We start from the raw sequence: 20,571 nt of genomic DNA on the forward strand, positions 1-20,571 counted from the left end.
CATCAGTAGAGATTATAGAATTTGGGACATAGAGAAGAAAGAAATTACCTGATGGAGAACTGGGAAGTGAGGGAAGGCGGGGAGGGCACAAAAGCACATGGTGAGTTCTATCAGAGTTTAAGCCATTTATCAGTTTGTCTGAAGGAGTCCTAGTACAGACTTTGTAGGAGAGTAGTTGGTTAGAGTCCGTGTTCCAGGGATCATCCAACAAAGCCTGGCAGCTGCTTCTGTGGTCCAGCAAGTTGTGTTCACTCCTACTCTTTTGAGACTTGTGTGCAAAATGGTGGGTGCTGGTGCTGGAGGAGAAGCTTGACGTTGTGCTCTGGGAAGCAGTTAGGAAAGAATTGCCTGCTGTGATTGGGGGAAGGCTCTGGGTTCTGACGGGTGGAAGTCCCTGACACTCTGGTTGCTTCTTTTCTGGTATGAGGTACTTTGTGTCTGTGTTCCTTCTTTTAAAGTCAGTGGTGGTCACACACTCATCTGGAACGTCTTTGCAGTTTGTGTCCATAATGCAATCAAAAGTGGTGATGATGTCATCTACTTCTGAGGTCTCTTCTCTAGGATATCGGTCTCTGCTTCTCTCCTTCTGACTAGTTTTCTGATCATCTTTCTTCTTTTTGCAGGAGAAGATGTGGTTCAGCATACTGAATCGTCCTTCTTTCTTTAGGAGTCTGTTGTTCTGGGAGGGAAACTGATGAACTGGCTCAGATCTACTGGAAGTACAAATCCAAATGTGATGTCATTATTGCCAAAAAATGAAAAAAATACAGCCTGTGTTAGCCCATGAAATGGGCTACATACTGTTCAGATACATTTTCAGGGGTGGTTCAAGGAGGCAGAAAATTAGGACTCCAAATTTGTAATTAACAAAGACTGAAAATGATACTGTGTTATTTCACTCTTTCTTAGAGGGTTCATTGCCTTACGCTTGTAATGTAGGCTCAGTGCAGCTATCAGGAAAAAAAACAAACAAACTTTTCTGGCTTCAGCATCTACCAGCTGCAGAATCATTATTCTTAACGGTGAGGCAAGATCCAATAATTACAAGAACATGCTGAGATCTTTAAAACCAAGTGGTCTTTGTATTATGTCATATTTGGAAAATGGTATTTCCAACAGCACAGTCATTGCTAACACTGTAACAAAGGCACTAGTTGACCATTCCTTCCCTCCCTTTCCCCTTTCCCCTTTCCCTTTTCCCTTTTCCCCTTTCCCTTTTCCCTTTTCCCCTTTCCCCCTTTTCCCTTTCCCCCTTTCCCCCTTTTCCCCTTTCCCCCTTTCCCCCTTTCCTCCCTTTCCCCTTTCCCCCTTTTCTCCCCCCTTTCCCCTTTTCCCTTCCCCCTTCCCCTTTCCCTTTCCCCTTTCCCTTTCCACTTTCCCCCTTTCCCCTTCCCCCTTTTCCCTTTTCCCCTTTCCCCCTTTCCCCTTTCCTTCCCCCTTCCCCTTTCCTTCCCCTTTCCCCCTTCCCCCTTTCCCCTTTTCCCTTTCCCCTTCCTTCCCCTTCCCTTCCCCCTTCCCCTTTTCCCCCTTTCCCTTTCCCCTTTCCCCTTTCCCCTTTCCCTTCCCACTTTCCTTCCTCCCTTCCCCTTCCCCTTCACACATTCCCCCCATTCACATTCACCTTTCCTTTCCCCTTCTCCTTTCCTTTCCCTTCCCCCTTTGTCCCCTTCCCCGGTCCTTTCACCTTTCCCTCCTTTTCCCTTTTGACATTTCCCCTTTCCTCTTTTCCTATCCTTTCCCTTTTCCCTTTCCCTTTACTCCCCCTTTTCCCCTTTCCTCCTTTCCTTTTTCCCTTCCTTTTGTCCCTTTCCCCTTTTCCCGGTATCCCCTCTTCCTTCACTTTCCCTTCCCCTTCCCCTTTTCCCCCTTCCCCTTCCTTCCTTCCCCTTCCTTCCCCTTACGTTCCCCTTCCCCCTTCTTTTCCTTCCCCCTTTCCTTTCCTTTCCCCACGTTCCTTCCCCCCTTTCCCCTTCCGACCTTTCACATTTCCTTTTCCCCCTTTTTCCTTTCCCATTTTCTCCCTTTTCTTCCACGGTTTTCCCTTTCTCCTTTTCTCCCTTTCTCCCTTTTGCTCCTTTTCCCCTCTTTCTCTATAATCGTTTCCTTTCCCTCTTAATCCCTTTTTCCCCTTTCCCCCTTTCCTTTCTTTCTTTCACCCCTTTCCCCTCCTTTCCTTTCTCCTTTCCCTTTCTCCTCCCTTTCCTTTCTCCCTCCTGACCCTTTTCTCCCTTTCCCTTTCTCCCTTTCCCTTTCTCCCTTTCCCTATAATCCCCCCTTTCTCCCTTTCTCCCTCATCCCCTTTCCCCCTTTCCTTTCCTTTATCCTTTCTCCCTTTCTCCCTTTCTCCCCTTTCCCCTTTCTCCTTTCCCCTTTCTCCCCCCTTAATCTCCCTTTCCCCTTTCTCACGGTAATCCCCTTTCTCCCTTCCCCCTTTCCTCCTTTCCCCCTTTCGTCCCTTTCTCCTTTCTCCCTTTCTCCTTTCCCCCTTTCCCTTCCTTTCTCCCTTTCCCCCTTTCTCCCTTTCCCTTTCTCCCTTTTCCTTTCTCCCTTTCCCCTTTCTCCCTTTTCCCCTTTCATATCCCTTTCCCCTTTCTCCTTTCCCCTTTCTCCCTTTCCTTTCTCCCTTTTCCCCTTTCCCCCTTTCTCCCTTTCTCCCTTTCTCCCTTTCTCCCTTTCTCCCTTTCCCCCTTTCTCCCTTTCTCCCTTTCTCCCTTTCCCCCTTTCTCCCTTTCCCTTTCTCCCTTTCCCCCTTTCCCCCTTTCCCTTTCCCTTTCCTTTCTCCCTTTCTCCCTTTCTCCCTTTCCCCCTTTCTCCCTTTCCCCCTTTCTCCCTTTTCCCCTTTCCCTTGCCTTGCCTGTACTAAAGAGGCCCGGCACAGTTTCAGAAGATCTATTAAGATAATTACCTACAGTGGTGTTGCTGTAGTGGTTTTTAGATGAGATTTTGACTAATCAACATTTCAGACCTACTCCAACAGGCAGAGCGCAGGAGGAGGAGAGGTAATGTTACCCATGTCTCACAATTTGTAACACAGGAAATAATACTAACTGCTGACTGGAAAGGAGGGGAAAGCACAAAGAAATGTGATGATAAATGTCTTTGTAAGTGCATGCTCGTTTACCAAAGTTGAAGAACTGAAATGAATTAAATGACACATGCTGAAACATGAGAAATACAAAGCAAGAGGAAGATCATAAGTAATGGTAAAAGAATTATACTTTTTAACAGAAAAAAACTGATAATAAGAAGAGACAGTCAAGGTAGACACCTAAGGAGGGCTAGAAAAATGCTCCCAAACCCTTACCCTGAGGATGAAAACTTGAAATTTATTCTATTATCTATCTGGCAAAGCTGCTTTTGTGTTGTCTATTCCTCTGTCTGATTACATGAACATGCAGCTAATGCATAGAGATTTCAAAAAAGTGGAAGGCATATATCTGAGCACTGAAATTATTCTGTAAGATAAATTTTCTGCACAAAGGTGACTGAGCAAGAGCTATACTCACATCTTGATTCAGAACCCTCTGCTGATCGGCAGACTAGCACTGTAACCGCAGTGATGAGTCTTCAGTAGATGACTAATTCTAACATTGCTATTTTGGTGGAAAACTTGAACTGAGTATTGCATATGAATCAAGGAGACATCACCCAGGGTGCAAACCCTTCAGTAGCATACAAAAAGCAATAAATTTGTTTTCTAGGTAGTGGCAACGTCTGAGCAAGATGTGAACTTTTGCTTTACCTGCTCTCCTGAGACAGCAGCTTGATGCATGCTGTGTGCCCACAGTACATTGCATATGTCAGAGGAGTGTTTTCGTTGATGTCTCGAGGGCTGCTGTCTATCCCCAGCTCTAGCAGTGTCTGCACACAGTCAGCTTTCCCTGCTGCTGCAGCCCAGTGCAAAGGTGTCCTACAGAAAAGAGGGAGTATCATTAAAATAGATGAAAAAATTTACTATCAAAACTATTAATGACATAACGAGGTGTGCTGCTATGCTACTTGCCTAGATTCACGACATTCATTTTAAGGAATTCTGCAGCAACTTATCCCACACTGATGTAGCTGCCAGTGGTGGTAATAAGGCCATAGACTGGCATCTATCTATGTACATCTATTTAGCTGTAGAGAAAGTAGATATGGGGCTGCAGAATGACCATACATACAATATAATAGCATCTCTTCCACTGCTGGAGTTGCAGACTGGGAGGAGTGCCTGAAGTTTTCAGAGCAGAATTTGAAAAAAATCTTTGTAGTGTCCACTGCATAGGGACAAGTTCTTCTCATCTTTACTACCAAACACAATTAGCAATGGTTGGCTCAGGGCTCTCCATGAAGGTAATAGGAGAAGAAGCCTCCCCCAGATGAATGAGAAGGACAGGACACATCTACCAGACTGTCATTGCCCCTTTGCCAGTTTCTGTGTTCTTTGATGGGCACAGACTGGAGCAGATATAATTGTCTTGGATCCGTGTAGGAGAATCAAACTGATTTTCTGCTTGGCAGAAGATTTGCGTCTTGTCTTTGGAAACTTTTGTCCAGTTTCCAGATTGTAATATTTTGCTCTTGTGAAAAATCTGAAAGCACAGAAAACACCATAAGAAAACGGTGCAAGAATAAAAAATAAATTTGACTTTTCTCTGCCTGTTTCTTTGCAATCCCAGTGATTTCAGATGGGTGCAGTCAGGAACACAATAGAATGGAAATCTACTGTGTGTTTATAGTGAACAGCTTATCTTTTCCCCTCTTCAAGTATAATACCTTCTATGGAAATATCTGTGTAATAGGAGGTCATGTCTTACTGAGCTTTTAAGTATAATCAAACTCCTCCCTTCACCCTTCTTTCCATAGAAACACAGCCTTCTCAACTACATTTTAATGATGTTTAGAAACTTCTCCAGAACCCTGTTGGTTTTATTTCTGTTCCATTTTATTGCACTTTTCCATGAAGAATGCTATTATTTTAAGCACCTGAAGGCCTAAGCCAAGAAAACCTTGGCTTTTGCTCCACTGAGCAGGATAATCAATGCGAAGAGTCTGTTGGTTCTGTTTGCATCAAATAAATTTACATGCAAAGTTTCAACAGAGGTCGGTGTGGGGTGAAAAAGAGGAAAGAAGATGAGTCTTCTGCACTTATGATACAGAGATTTCATCCTGGAAGGAATCAAATGCCTTGTCAGAATGGAAGGTGAAGGTCCCCTGGTCCTATAGGAATACTGTGTTAGCATCTTAAATGCAACAAGGGAACATTGCCATTTCTTAAATACAAATAGCAGCAGGATCCCAGCTTCAAGTTGTAGGATCCTGTTCTATTGTTTTGAAAAGAATGTTCACTTTTGATTGAAAAAAGTTAAATCAAGTGGTGACAAAGTCCTTTCACACATAGTCTTATCATTTCCTACTAGAAACACAGAGTTAAATATTCCTACTAGTCAATTATTATACTAGATATGATTCATGTGAGCTGGACTGCTTTGCAGTGTTTCTGAGCAAGCACGGTACTGAAGCACTTACTTCTCTGTAAGTGCAGTTCATTAACTAGGCCACAGCCTGTGAAACAGGAAACACGATTATAGAATAAACAGAGCTAGTCTCAGGTTAATAGAAAGGAAGCAGCAATTTCAGTTTCAGAGTTTCCATGGTTACCTGTCATCCACATCAAGGGCCTGCAGGTTGCACTCCGGGACTTTAGCCAGCTCACTGATAATATCACTGTAGCCTGCAGCAGCAGCAATGTGCATACACGTTTTGCCATTCTCGTCATCGTAGTTTATTATTGATGGTCCCTGGTAGTGGTCCAGAATGATGGAACACAGAATCCTGTTGCCACTCTGGGAGGAAGTTCAGAGAAGAAAAGCATTTTACAATGGAGCTCACACCAAAATGCATTTTCTCTGCTAGAGAAGGCTAAATACAATAATGGTGTTTTGTTTTGTGTATACCAGACTTCCCAGGTATGAAAGCCAAAAGCTTCCAATCTCCTGCTGGGAATTGGGTTTGCTTTATGAATTTCCTAGAACACTTTGAACACTGGAAAAATAATAAATAATGTACTACTGCAAATATGTCCAAAAGTTACAGCGTGTGAATTACTCAACAGCTTTCTCAGAAATAACTTGGGCTTTTTGCTGTTTTGCTAAGCCAGAGTCCATAAAGATATGAGCCTATATTTTCTCATAGAAATTTAGGGTTGGAAAGGACCTCAAAAGACCAACCCACTTATATAAGCCTGTCCAAGTACACCTAGAAAAGCCATGTCAAATATTTGCTCAAGTGGTTCTTGAAAACTTTCTTAGCTAGTTTGCTCCAGTGCTTCAGTGTATTAATAGAAAGTTGACATTGTTCTCTAACCTGCAAATGAAACTGAGTATTTTATATCCTAACTTGGTGGAAATAGAGAAAAAGAATTCACGATTTTTTTATAACAACATAGAAACACAAAGCTGGAAAGCTTTCTCGATCATCAAATTCAATCCCTGCAATCACTTGCAGCTATGTTACATCATCCCTTTCATAAACTTACTGTGTCCATTAAAAGCAATTAGTTTTTTTGTCCCCATTACTCCCGAAGGAAGGCAGTTCAAGAACTTGTTTGCTTTAATGATTAGTATCTCTAATTTCTATTCGTACTCATGACTGATTTATGTCCCTTTGTTTCTGTGCCAGCATTATTATTTAGATTAAATACTTCTTTCTTCTAACTGGTATTTGTTCTTCAGATGTATTTGTAGACAATCATCATATCCCTTCTGAGCTGTTCTCTTGCTGCTCTAATCAATCAAGACCTTTTAAGTTTTCCTTGTAAAATATGCTTTCTATTTCTCTCATCAACCTACTAACCCTTCTCCTTCTGTGTTTTAGTTGTGTATCCTTAGAGAGGGGTGATTAAAATTGTACCTAGTCACACACAGACATTTTTGCCAACTCTTTGTACAATGACACTAGCTCTTCCCTATTTGTGTTAGAAATACCTCTTTTGGTATGTCACAGAACAGCATTTGCGTTATTAGCAGCTGTGTCCCATTAGAAGCTCCTCGTCATTTTGGAATAACCCTTTACACCTCGGTACTTCCATAGTCGTTTCCAAACATAGAGTTTCTAGTTTCTGGGAGGACCTTCTGTTATTAGCACCCAAGTGCATGACTTAAACGTTCTATCCTATTCAGTTCTGTCCCATTTGTATTACTTTAGACTTGGAAGTGACCCAGTTTCTCCTGTATGATATCGCCATTCTTTTCTGTTATTGTCTTCCATTTTTTTGTTATTGGCAGATTTCATCAGAAAGCCCCTGTATTTTGTGCCAAGTTATCATTAAAATATTAAGCAAGACTGATTTCAAGCCTTCTCCCTGAAAGTAATTTCCTTCCAGCCTCCATTTGACATTTAATTATCACTCTTCACTTCTTGATTTTGAGATACAACTTCTTTTGCTTCTCCGTACTTTTGCCCATTATTTTGTAAGATGTCTACTTATTCTAAATATGTCTTTTAAAGATGGATAGTAATCTGTTATATCTCAAGCTTCTTCTACACACTTTTCTTCTCTGCTTGTGGGGTACAGATTCCTGCTACATTTTGCACCATTGACAGGATATATTCCAGGTCCCTGGAACCTGCTTGTCCCAGAGCTTCTCAGTCCAGCTGAGAATTCCCTTAATTTACCAAAATATGTCCCTCTGAAATCAGGAATTTTGTTTTCCATGTACTTTGTTTACTCACCTGTTCATTTTAGAGTCTACTCATGATCATACCATCCAAGCTTATTTTCTATGACCAGGCATTTCATAACGTCCTCATTAATTGTGTTAAAATTGTTATTAATTTATAGTTGTCTGAATAGCTAATGAAAAAAGAGTGTTGATCTTCATGTTCCCAACACTGAGGTCCTATGCATAATTGTTGTTTTTATTCTCCAGTCCCTGTGCCAAATGACAGTGTCCTCCATACTAGCATAATTCTCTAATTCTCAGTTACATTTTTTGGTCACTAGCATCAGAGAAATCTCTAGTCACATTCAGGGCTAACTGAATCTAGAAGTCTATTATATAATTCCAGTACTACCACAATAAACATCTATCTATTACCATCCTTCTCCAAGTCAGTTTTGATACAAAAAATTATTAACGTGCAGTATCTTACTATTTCTATAGTCATGTTCTAGTGACACTACTATTCCTCTAATTTTATACTGTCTTGCTAAGTCCAAATTTCACATCCTGCACCTACAGTTTCAGTCCCTCAATGTTCTTGCACAACTCTTAGCATTTGCATAAGAAATTTCCCACTGTTCTTACTGGCATTTTATACATTTACAGACTGTTCTGTCTCCCACCAATCTTCCATTTTCTAGACTAAACAAACCATTTCAACCTCTCTTCATGGGTCAAGTTTTTCAACCCACTTATCATATTTGGTGCTTGCTTTTGGCCTCTTTCCAGTTTGTCTACATCTTTCTTCAACCATGGCACCCCAAACAACATAATTATCCAGCTGAGGTTTCTCTCCTGACATTGAAAAAGACACTGCTACTTCCTGCACCCACATGTATGACACTTCTGTTAATATGTCCCAGAATGATCAACACCATAATTTAAACTCCTACTCACTTTGTAATCCACTAGTCTACTAGTCTACTACTCTTCATTTTGTGCAAACAGCTTTAATTTTTCAGAGTTCTGTACACAGTGCTATTTTATTAATTTCAGTTCATTCCTGCAATTTATCAAAATGATTTTGAATTTCATCCTGACCCATGAAGTGCTTGGTGTCACTCTAATTTGGTTCTAGCTGTGGGTTATATATGTGTTCTGTGTTTCATCACCTCATTATGGAACAAATAAAAACATTCTTATGATAAATCCCTGGTTGGACTGTCTGTGAGATGTCCACCTCCAAAGATTATTTGAACTGTCCTGAATGTGGCTGATAGAGAATATATGATGTGTGATACAAGTCCCTGGGTTGATTTTGATTGCATTACTCCTTATTCTTCCCCACTGGGACATCCTATCTTTGGACTGAATTCTGGGTCCATTATAGCAGGTTGTGCTTATACAAATTGTGCTGTTGACATCATTCAGTGTGATTAAAATTGCATGTACTCTCAAACCAGAAAGGGACAGAGAACTGGACTTTTTATGGTCACTCTATCCACCACCTGCTTAACAAGCTTTCTGTGCCATGTGATGAACTTTATCTTGTTGGCACATTTCCAGTATTTCTGTGTTTTATGACATGGTATTAAACTGATTAATTGGCATTCAAACACACTATATCCAATAGCGTCTTATCTGAGGAAGCAATAATTGCTTTGAAGATGGCTATGAAATTACTGTCCTGTTTTAAAAATTCTATCAAATTGTTAATTACATTTTCTAAATAATCAAAGGATATTTCCTAATATTTTGAACCTTCTGCTGAAAGAGATCTCGGGCCAACTGCTCGTGGCTTTCCAGCTCTCTTTTTTTAGGAATGCCTTCTTATCTTTACATTCATCTTGGCTTTTTTAAGTTGCACACAAAATTCTCCTAAAACGCTTACACTGCCCTTATTCCTAGATTGATAGCTTTGAGCTGAGGTCACAAAAAATGTAGTCTTCCTGTGGTAAATTTACCATGAACCACAGTACTATTGTTAGACAAGGATGTTCCTTGGTAAATTTACCATAGGAAAATTACATGTTTCTGTAACCTTGCAGTATGTATCCCTACATTTCATCTTCCCTTTTTGTATTCAAATTCTTTTCAGCAATGTTCTCAGACATTATTAGTTATTTTTGCTATGTGTTTCTATATAATTCTGCAGGGCTCCCCCCACAGTTTTCTTTACACTTTTGTCCCATCTCACACTTTTATTTGCTTAAACCCATTATTCATTCTCCTTAGTGAACTTTTCTTTTTTAGATCACTCATCTAAATTAAACTTACTTAATGAAGAAGAAATGTCCTAAAGCCTCAATCCAGGAGCCCTTGCAAGGCAAACTTTCATTGTGATTTATGCAAGTTTTAGTCTGAGATTTGTGTCATCTCCAGACAGTGGCAATTCACTAAGAGGGTGATGAGCTTTCACTTTCACTTGATTACAACTCTGTTTTCTTTAGGTTGGTTAATAAAAAGCCCAACTTCTGATAGTTGCATCTCTCATTATATTATTTCAAAATAAGAAAATAATTCTTCAGGAAGTATCCACCAAATCAAGTACCATGAGGAGAATCCTGCAAGTTTGGGACACTTTTCTGGTTCTGACATTTTTTTCACCTATGTCTACTCAATTGTTACTTATTGTTACTCTACCTCATTGTTACTACAGCCATTGTTCTTATACTTCAGCCCTTTGTATGTCCACCTGATATGTAGAACGATAATTTTACTTGTGAAGTTTATTGTCACTTATGTAATGTTCTAACATAACATCGCATTTTATTCTGCCAGGTCTTCAATTGTACATACTACAATGTTTTCCTTGTTCACTGCACTGTATAGAGGGTTAATTTTTTCCCCTCGTCAGAATACTCTAGTGAACTAGATATTTTGATGCCAAAGAGAAGAATCCTGTGAAAGGAGTCTGCTAAGCTGGCTTGTGGCTACCAGTAATGTAGAGGTGGGAGGGTGAGAGGGACAAGCTATGGACCACTTAGCTGTTTTCAGGAAACCCTGACGAAGTATTTTTCTTCCAAGTGAATGCCTCTGGAGAATATGTGGTTAGGCTGTATTAGTTCTCCTATATTTTCTGTCTCTTTGTATTAGTGTGTATTTTAAAGCCTTCCTATATCCATAGCCAGCTTTGCTGGATGGAAATTCCCCACTAGCAGCTTTTGACGTTGCTTCTTATCATTAGCATTGCACTTTAGGTCTGTCTGTGTTTCCTCTTCTTCTACATTCCCTCTTTCAATTCCACACCTATGAATCCAAAGCTTTGACGTTCTCTTTGATGTCCTTCTGCTCTGACCCTGAATGGCTTGACATTTCAACCATTATTTCATTCCTTTCTGCAGCAACAAGCAAATACTGTTCCCATTGCACTACTCTGGGAGGTAACTTACTTTTATAAAGAAGCACCATAGATTACTATAGATTAAATCTGCATCAGTACTTCTAGCTTCCTCCTGGGAACCATCTTTGTGCATCATTGGGTGCTGTTTGAGTTTTATGTTACAGAATGCTGGCTGGTCTCCCAACCCTTTTATCTTTCCTCTTAGCTTTCACAAACAGATACACATAGCATATTTTAATATGAAATTGACTGTAACACCAACAGGGCCATTGGAAAAAAAAAAAAAGCAAAGATCTTTTTCTCCTTTGCTGAAATAAAGAAACATGAGCCATTTCAAGTATTTGTGGAGCAACCCATAGCAAAATTTGAACAAATAACTTGTCTGTGGACTTTTTCCCTTTATACTCCAGTTGAGGTTGTTACATTGGTAAATATATCTTTCAATTCAAAGTCGCCTTTTTTCCTTTTTGATTCTGAAATTCAGTATTCACTGAAAGCAAAAGCCATTCCACAGACTTTTCCCACATGGCTCTGTTGGTTGGGGCTTGAAAAGTCTTGATCTCTGACTCAAGGCTTTGCTGGCAGAAGCCCTGCATTCGGTTACAGCTATACTGGCAAAACCGAACTGTCCCTCCAGTACAATTTTTTCCCTTATGGGATTCATTTCACTGAAGTACAGTTTTCCTTGTGTTCATGTTCAGAGCACCATGGCAGTGTATTATGCCATTACCTTTACCGTAACGAGTTCAGAATTTCATCCTAGAATCAGAGCAAGACAAACATAATGTTGCATTAACAGTGAGGATATGTCTGGTTGGAATCAAATATTAAGTCTATATCAGAACAACACATCCCTGTCTTGTTGTAGATGGGGTGTCTGCTGTTTTAAACATGGAGAATGCCAAACTCAAGAGTAGAGACATAATGCGGCTCCTTCTAGTCTGCAGCAAACATAGTTCAGTGACAAATGTCCATAAAGCTGGCAGCTTGCGTTGCTGAAGAGTTTTGCACACACAGGAGCTTTCTCCCATTGTTAAGGACTTCCAGCATCCCCCCTCTGTACCCCAGGCTGGGGAAAGGTGAGGAATGGAAGCACATTCACTCTACCTCCAATGCTGCCATGCCCTGGCTGCCAGGTGGCTGTGTTGGCAGTGGAGAACCAGTGCAAAAATTCAGAGCACCCTGTGGTTTCTCTGCCCCCAGGGGACAGAGACAACTGGGCCCTGTGCTGAGGAAAGGAACAATCCATAATACCATCCTCAGCTTTCCTCCTGCCAGGGAAACTTTGCCAGAAGTTGCCTGGATGCAGCCCAGGCACTTCACAGGGTGTGTTTCAGATGGCAAACCAATATAAATTAACAATAACTCTTCTGACGCCACTGTAGCTACATTGGTGAGACTCAGCCAGCTCAGAGAGAAGCTCAAGTGTCTTCTCCTAACCCTAGTGCTTCAGCCTTAGACACCCGCTGAGACAGTGTCTCTTGCAGTCTCAGAGCGACCCAGCTTGGCTTGACTTTGTGGTACTCTTGGAAAGAGAACGTGTTGTTGTACAGGATACTTTGTTCTGTGGTCCTCAGAGCACTGCTGCCTCTGGTACAGCTAGGAGACATGATGCTTTTAAAACATTTGTCCTCTCAGCAGCCTTAGTGGATGTTGGAAAAAGCTACCAAATGACAAAGCCAGTCATGGAGGCATACCTCTATGGCTATCATAATGTTCCTGTCTCTTACCCTCTCTTTGCTCAAACAAAAAACTGCATGATATACTGGCCAAGTCTCTCTGAGAATTTATTTTCACTTGGAGTCTTCTATAATAAGTGCATATGATTTATGGTGTAAATGACTATGGCTATGACTAAAATTACTTGGAAGCTTTCCCCTGCTAGTACATTGTTGTGAGGACTGATTTTCTCTGGATGAGCTGTTTATGTGCTTTGAAAAAGAGGCCATCTTTTATTCCACAGTAGAATAAGGATTTATTCCTTACTACTGTGACAGAAATGGAAACATTTGTCTTCCAGTGCCTTTTTGTCAGGCATAGAAGATCAGGACATTTATAGATATGCAAAAAGTGTGGTATATGTACATTACTCATGTTCTGGCTTCCACTTGCAGAGTTACACATAGACTGTGTGCTGGGAAGAGGTCTGGCAATTGTCCTGTACTTACCTGCACATTTTGCCTGAGACAAATTCCTGCTAAGCTCAGTGGGAGTTCTGCAACTGATTTCCTTGGAAATTTGATTGGCGTGAATAATTACATTGGCAACGGCATATGTTCATACTTGAAGGACTTACTGTTTAACAGTCAATTATTTTGGGTAAAGGCAGTTTTTCTGATGATCTGGTTGTACTGATGAGTTTGTGTATCAATACTGCTGTACCATGTACAAGACACAAAAGGGGCTTTGGCTTATGAACTGGCATAAATGAAAGTGGAGAAATAGGTTACAGCTATATAAAAAACTAAGTAGCACTAGGGAACATCCCCGAGCATCGGAACTTGGTTGTCTGTACCGTAAAATTTTTCAAATCCTCCCTGGCATGGTTTTTGGCTTGGGTCAATTAACACTCTCCCTACCAGTTCCTGGACATAGTTCAGGAGCTAGCATGGGCCACAGACCATTCGCAGTAAGTAGTCTGCATACAACCATCCTGTTCTAGAGAACAAGAGAGTTTAGCAGTAGGGACACAAGCTGTCCTGTGATAGTTGGCCTTGGTGCCAGAGCCAAGACTCAAGCACATTTAATTTGCTATTGCAGACATTGTCACAAATGTTTAGGGCACTTTTTGGAAATAGCTTCTGATGGTATTGGAGCAAGTTTATTTCTTACTCACAACTATTTGCAAACTCTCTTCCTTCTTGTTTTGCAACTTGACAGCTCACTCTGTAGAGCCCTGCTGCTATGCAACGTTCCAGCCTCCATGAGCAACAGCTGTACCTTTGCTGGAATGACAATATTTACACAAGAAAGAGATTTCTTAAGGGTATGCTTAAAAAATGCAAATTGCTTCTGTTTTTCATTTGTTTGGTGACAGTCAAAATTGTCTTTAAAACTTAGTGACATAAAAAAAGAAATCACTACTCTCCCTTTCTAGCTATCTCGAGAAAACTGCATGAAACAAGGAGAAAACAATTACAATTTTGCAGTGGAAGAAATCTGCCTGAAACCAACCAGACTGTGAACCGTGCCTAGCAAATGCACCTTTTCTGGCCTAATCCAACAACAAATATGTCTGCCATGGAGAAACACCCACTAAGTTTCAGGAAGTCTTTGGAAGTCTCTGAACTCTGCCGTAGGCGGCTCACAAGAAAAAAATGGGGTGCTGGGCAGGGAGGACGAGTGCAGTGATCCCTCTGGAGAGACCCTGGCCCTGAGCCACTGCTGCCTTCCCTGGCCCCGAGCCACTGCTGCCTTCCCTGGCCCCTTCCTCTGTCCTGGCTGGGTGGCCAGCTGTGTCCTTGGGATGCCCTGCAGCAACAGAAAGATTTGTTCCTAGAGATCCTGAAATTTAAGTGTACTCTCACCATCCAAGTAATTACAGAGAGGCTGCCACGCTTGCTCAGCCAAACACAAATGAATAATTGCCCATGCTTTGCTTTTACAATGTGTTTAAGATATACAGGTATTTAACTCCGCTCTCAGGTAACGGGGGAATGAAATAATTGCATTGTTGCTATGGTGCAAATGTGCAGGCTCGTAATTTTTTAAAACTTTGCACTCTGAATCAACCTACAAAAAAATCATAAGTGCAGCTCCACATGGCAGAATAGTGTTTTTAATGGCTTCTTTTTAGTTACCTTCTTTTTATCCCTAGAGGTTTGTATTTCTTCACTTTAGAAGAAATCTTTGTTTGATTGTGTGTTTATTCTTTAAATGAAAGCTGATATTTTTACATAATCATATGACTTTGGGAGACAGACTTTTAAGAAAGAGACAAACTTCTGGTAAAAATCATTACAACTGGCAAGGCAATGCAGGAAGACTCCAAATGCAGGAAGACTCCAAATGCAGGAACTCCTGCTTCCAATGCAGGAAGTTCAGCCAAACTTCCCAGGCTATTTCCAAGGTACTACTAATACTGTTATGATACAGTAGTATGTAGTATGATAGCGTATACTGTATAGTATAAACTATATCTTCCTAGGATTTCAATGACATCATTCTCTAGAACTGTTAGAATGGCTTTACAGTTTGTTCCAGTATCAGTTAACAGTTTTTTGTTACAAAGGTGTGTTTCCTTTTCATTACAGCAATTATTGCTGGCTGCAATGGAAGGAGAGAAATACCTCCTGAGACACTTCTAATATAGCCCTATCTGCACCAGCTCTTAAAAATATTGCGTGTGTAAAAAATGTGACATGAGATATTCTCACTTCAAACCAGAATGATCTGTGTTTTTGACACCGATGTAACACATTTGCACTGAAGGCGTGAACTCGAGCAGCAGGAGGTTTGAGCTTTACAATAGAGCAGACCTTGGTGTGGGCAAGGTCTGTCTAGTTACATGGCTGGGACTCCACAGCCACTGTTTGTCTGATGGGAGACCAAGTGCCAAATGTGGTCTTTGAAACAGCCAGCATGGAACAATTATTTCATATGAAACATGCCTGAGAATTTGGTTTCGAATGGCGGGCAATGGTTTTTATGTGGTCCTGCTCTGTGCTTCAGCCCAGTGTGCACAAACTGCCTCTGCCCTGCAACTTCTGAAACAAGTTTCTGTGCAGTGCCTGGTCTTCCCCTTGGTGCATTTTTAAAAAATGAAATTAAACACAGGGCCCTGTTCAGCCAAAAACAACCCGTGCAGCTGGTACTGCCTGAGCTATGTGAGTCTCCTGTGCTCTGAAGATATTAATACAATTCTTAAAGGAAAAATATCCCCTTTCTAGCAGCCACTGAGGAAGCTATTAGACATAATGATAATTCTACCCAGCAGAGCTGTTCTGCTCTCTGTCATAGCAGAGAAAGTCATGCCTGTCCACAGTACGCATTTCCCCTGAGCCTCCTGGGCAGCAGAGAGCAGTGGCTGAAAGTGTTTTTTCTTGGCCAAACTTGAGTAAGAGAAATATTGACAGATCTCTTCTATGCTCTGGTATTTCAACTACCCCTTCTGGACCTAGAATATGGAGAAGTATGTGGATGAAAGAAGCAATTTATAAGGCTTCATAGCAGGAGTGACTCAAGAAGAAAAAAAGGGGGGTCATTCTGCACATTTCCTCTGATTTCTGGGAGCAGCTTAAATGGAGAAAGAAGAGGCATTTGTGATTTGCCTCCATCTGAGGCCAAGTGGTGTTTGTGCCATTTTAATTTCCCCCTTTCTCAAGAGTTATTCTGCACGTTTGTGAGAGAAAGGTGGAGGTGGGAGTTAATGGTGGAATTAAATAACAAAATTTACAAAATACAGAGTCAGGGAAAGATTAAGGTATGAGGGGAACTCTGAGGGTCCTGATATGAAGGGGTTTCCCTTTTGTCTGTTTGAGAGACAGCTTGTTCCCAGAGCTATGATCCAGACCATTGCCTAGCTTTCAGGAGTTTGCATGAGTTTCAGAGATTTCCCACTGGAAGTAGCCTGCATTGGAGTAAGCCTAGTGAAAATGCACAACAGGTTTTAAAGTAGATACCTTTCGTCTCCTAAGGCACAATAGTGAGGGATGTAGTCCAATTGCAGATTGATTAGGATTAAAGAACAAAACTAGCATTGAAATAATACCAGTTGCAGAGGCCAAAATATACCTCTACTTCAGAAAAACAAAAGCTGAGCCTATTGTATGTGAACCATCTGTGGGAGGCTGTGGTTGAAGGAAACAGATTATTCGTTCTAGGTGTCCTTACTCATTTACAAATATAGTATGTGGCAGTTCAGAGCTTTTAAATTTCTTTGTTGACACAATTTTTAAGATGGGTGAACTTAGACCAAAAGGTGAGGATGCAAATATTTAGTCATTGTAGGAAAATGTTACTGGATTTTCATGCAAGTTCTATTTCTGCTTATCTGGTGTGCAGGTGTTTTGAACATTGATACCGGAACTTGCTATGGCAAGGGAGCAAGTAAAAACATATTTCTATAATTTCATCTGGGAAGTTTTCTGCAGTAAGTTTAGGTGTAACTTAGTATATTACGCTGTATTTTAGACCACTTACTACCAATTGCATAATACAGTGTTTAATGCCACATTAAACCTATGTGGTTTTCTTCTCTAATGATGGCCTGAGTAATTTTTAGCAATTTGACAGTCTTTTTGTGTAGGAGATAGGAACTCATAGGAGCTCAACAGGAAATGTGTTTGGCTCCTTGTCTTCCTTAATCTCCAGAGAAGTAGGTCCTCAACCCTTTGGCTAATTATTCCACAACTATAGCTGTTGAATTATGTTTTAACTTGTGTTTACATAATTTTATTCCCAGAGGCCTTTGGCAAGACTATTTAAGCTGCTGATTTCTGCAACCCTGATTTAGTGAAAAAATTTAAGCATGAGTCCAACATGAAGCATACACATACTCCCAGTGAGATAAATGATACCTTTGTTTAGGGCAACAGTGCTGAGCCTATATTAAGTATGCCTTGCTCGCCAAATAAGATGTTAGATCCTTGATCTAACATGGATCTGGCATGCCCACTGGCAAAGTGCTGGGGCTGTTAGTGGGCATTCCTAGCATCCATTTTCCTCATTTCACAGCCAAAATAGTTGCTTTTGGAATATTTAGGACACCATAATAGCCAGCTCAGCTCAAGCAACTGCCTGGTGAAACCGCGCCGTGGCTCACCTGTACTGCCCAGTGCAGAGCTGTTTTGAAGTCCTTGTCCACCAGAGTCAGGTCTGCTCCCTTGTGCAGCAGAGTCTGGGTGTGCTGGGGCCTGTTGTGGAAAGCAGCCCAGTGGAGTGAAGTCATTCCCTGAAAGCCACAAATCCGGAGACCAAATAATCGTCACTCACGGGAGCACCCTTCAAGTCTCTGAAACCATTCGGGACTGACAGATTCTTCCCTCTCCCTCTTGCTTTGGGATAATTAGTAACAGCTTCTGAATTGTGGAGTCATAAGGGGGAACCAAGCAATTAGCTTTTTGGAGTTATTACAGAAAATTGATACAAATACAAATGCTTCTTTCGTACATGACTATAGCCTGTTATAAATAATGCGTGGTCAGGACCACGACGGCTGGGGGATGGTTCCTCACTGCTCAGTTTGGATCCTGTGAGAAAAGCCTGTTTTAGACTGGTGCTTTGGCATGACACAGTGTGATGTTTATTTTAGGTCTTATCTTTGATCCAAAATAAATATTATAAGCTAGTATTCTAGCTGGCACTTATCAGCAAGCGAAGGAACTGGCCCAGTGATGTCAACAAAAAAGTCACAATCTAAACATCTCATATTTACTGTTTAGGGAGAAAACAAAGCAAATGGTAAGCTATTGACCTGCATTTTCATTCCGTCTTAGCTGTGTTCAGTCAGTCTTGGTAGATCAGAGAATTAATGGCCTGTATTTGCACCTTCATCAGCATTGTTATACACACCTATATTTTACTCTACATCTATAATATTAAAGATTTTCTGTATAAAGTTACTCATATAATGTGTTTCTTAAAAATTGCTAGTAATGTTCAGATGTGGTAACATTTTACTTTGGGCAGGTGTTGTTCACTATCTTTTATCAGGGAAAATGCATTTCAAGGGTCTTGCCTGCTTTCCAAAATGATGAAAAGCAAAAAATGTAGAGTGGAAAAGAAATTAAAACTTGACATAGAACCCCATAAAGCTGATTGGCAACAACTCAGGTAAAGTACGAGCTATAAAAACATTGATGCAGACAGCTTATCAATGCATTAATAGTGGAAATTGTTAGCAGTGATTTGTTAACTAAAAGCTTGAATGCCCTACTATTAATTTCTCTCACTCGTCAGGTATCTTATAAGGCTTTTCAAGTCCCCAGATGGCTTAAGTATAGGTGATGACAAAATAGAGCAGTTGAACAAGAGCAGTTTTGTTTTTAGTTACGGTTTGCAAACCTTAATCATGGGGGTTTTGGTTTTGTAAAACCAAAAATGAGGGTAAAATCCTGCCCTAACTGAAATTAATGGGAGCTCTGCGATTGATGTCAGTGGACCAAGGTTTTGACACGAGGGACTTAGTACTGTTGATAGACACTCAGTATCTGTGAGTGCGGTGAAGTGAGGCTTCAGTGAAGTGATTTCCAGCTGGGAAATGGGTCCTCACCCCTAGACCTGGAGAGCAGGAAAAATCACTGAAAGAGGAGAAGCTGTAGTGTACCAGGCCAGCTTTCTGTCATCCACTCTCAGTCTGTTGATATAGACAAAAAAATCCTTGAAAAATCAACTTTCTCTCTGTTTCTACTGTGGTACCCAGCAGAGTCAACTGTAACATAAGAGTGTGAGAACTGCGGGTAGGGATCAAAGATCTCTCCGGTACAGGGACACAGCTCAGAGAGGTCAGTAGCAGATGCTTACGGAGAAAATATAAGAAACAAGGCTTGATGATACATAGTCACCTAATATTTGGTAATCAGGCTAAAGGCTTCCTATGACATCCAGACCTCCACAGGGTAATGATGCATTTTCTGAAAAAGTAATTATTTGCATTTTCTTTAAAACTGCTGCCTGATAATTTCTGTAGGTGTCTCCATCATTTTAGATGTAAAAAACAGTTAATAATAATTCTCTTTTCATCTTCTCCATGCAATTTATGATGCCATGGACTTGTATTCTATCATCGCTCTGACATAACTGCCAAGCTGAAAGTCCTGTTGTAGTTAGTTTGTTCTAGTTGTTAACCTGCCCAGGAAAGGAAGCTATTCTATAACTGTTACCATCTTTGTAGTCCTTTTCTGTTCCTTTTATTGTATATCCTTTTTCAGATTACTCTTGCAGCCGACATTCAAGATGTGGGTGTACCAAGGATTCAGACAGAGCATAATGCTGCTTCCTGTTTTGTTCTCTATTTCTTTTCTAACAATTTGTACATTCCACGTGTCCTTTCGGAGTACCCAACTGAGCAAAGAGCATTGAGCTGGTTGTAGCGGCAGCTCACACGTGCGGGCCTGCTGCAGTGGCCAATGGCTGTCTAGCCCGCACCCATCTGATTGTGCATGGTGATACCACCCTTGAGCAGCATCTGTTTGCAAGAGGAAGCATGAGAGTGATATTAGAGCTGTCAAAGCTGAAGATCCAGCAGAATATAATATTAAAGGTGAGACAGCCAAACAATTGCGCATTTATAAAAAATAAGGAGCATTAGGGAACATAAAAGGAGAAAAACCAATATGGCTGTGGGAAATACAGTGTGACACTTGTTTTGCCCAGATTCAAGGCTTTTCAGGGAATGTTTCTTCACATTGTCATCTCACAGACTTCATAAGTAAACCCACAGAAAGCCACAGCTGTGGAAACTATGAAACCTCCAGATGTATTTCTTACTGTTTATGTGTTCATGCATTCATTGAGGTGTTTTTCTCAGGTGTAAGATGGGAAAACTGAAGTGTTTTACTTTTGCCAAGAGAACGGCTCTATTAGCTGCAGTTATTTTTGAGGATCCACATTTTTCGGAAAACATGAATATTCAGGGCTTAG

At 40.9% G+C, this 20,571-nt stretch overlaps 1 protein-coding gene across 1 annotated transcript in view; it reads right to left on the minus strand.

Annotated features, from left to right (window-relative positions):
- ANKRD55 (ankyrin repeat domain 55) overlaps positions 1–20,571 on the minus strand; it is a 49,663-nt gene that overhangs the window by 13,849 nt on the left and 15,243 nt on the right. Inside the window, exons 6-9 of the mRNA XM_072861003.1 lie at positions 17,753–17,881; positions 5,644–5,828; positions 3,743–3,910; positions 49–713 (exon numbers count right to left, since the gene is read on the minus strand). Coding sequence (XP_072717104.1) covers positions 49–713; positions 3,743–3,910; positions 5,644–5,828; positions 17,753–17,881 — 1,147 coding nt within the window. The remainder of the gene's footprint in view (positions 1–48; positions 714–3,742; positions 3,911–5,643; positions 5,829–17,752; positions 17,882–20,571) is intronic.

The sequence above is a fragment of the Ciconia boyciana genome, chromosome 4 (genome assembly GCF_034638445.1).
Source record: "Ciconia boyciana chromosome 4, ASM3463844v1, whole genome shotgun sequence".
NCBI classification, from domain to species: domain Eukaryota; kingdom Metazoa; phylum Chordata; class Aves; order Ciconiiformes; family Ciconiidae; genus Ciconia; species Ciconia boyciana.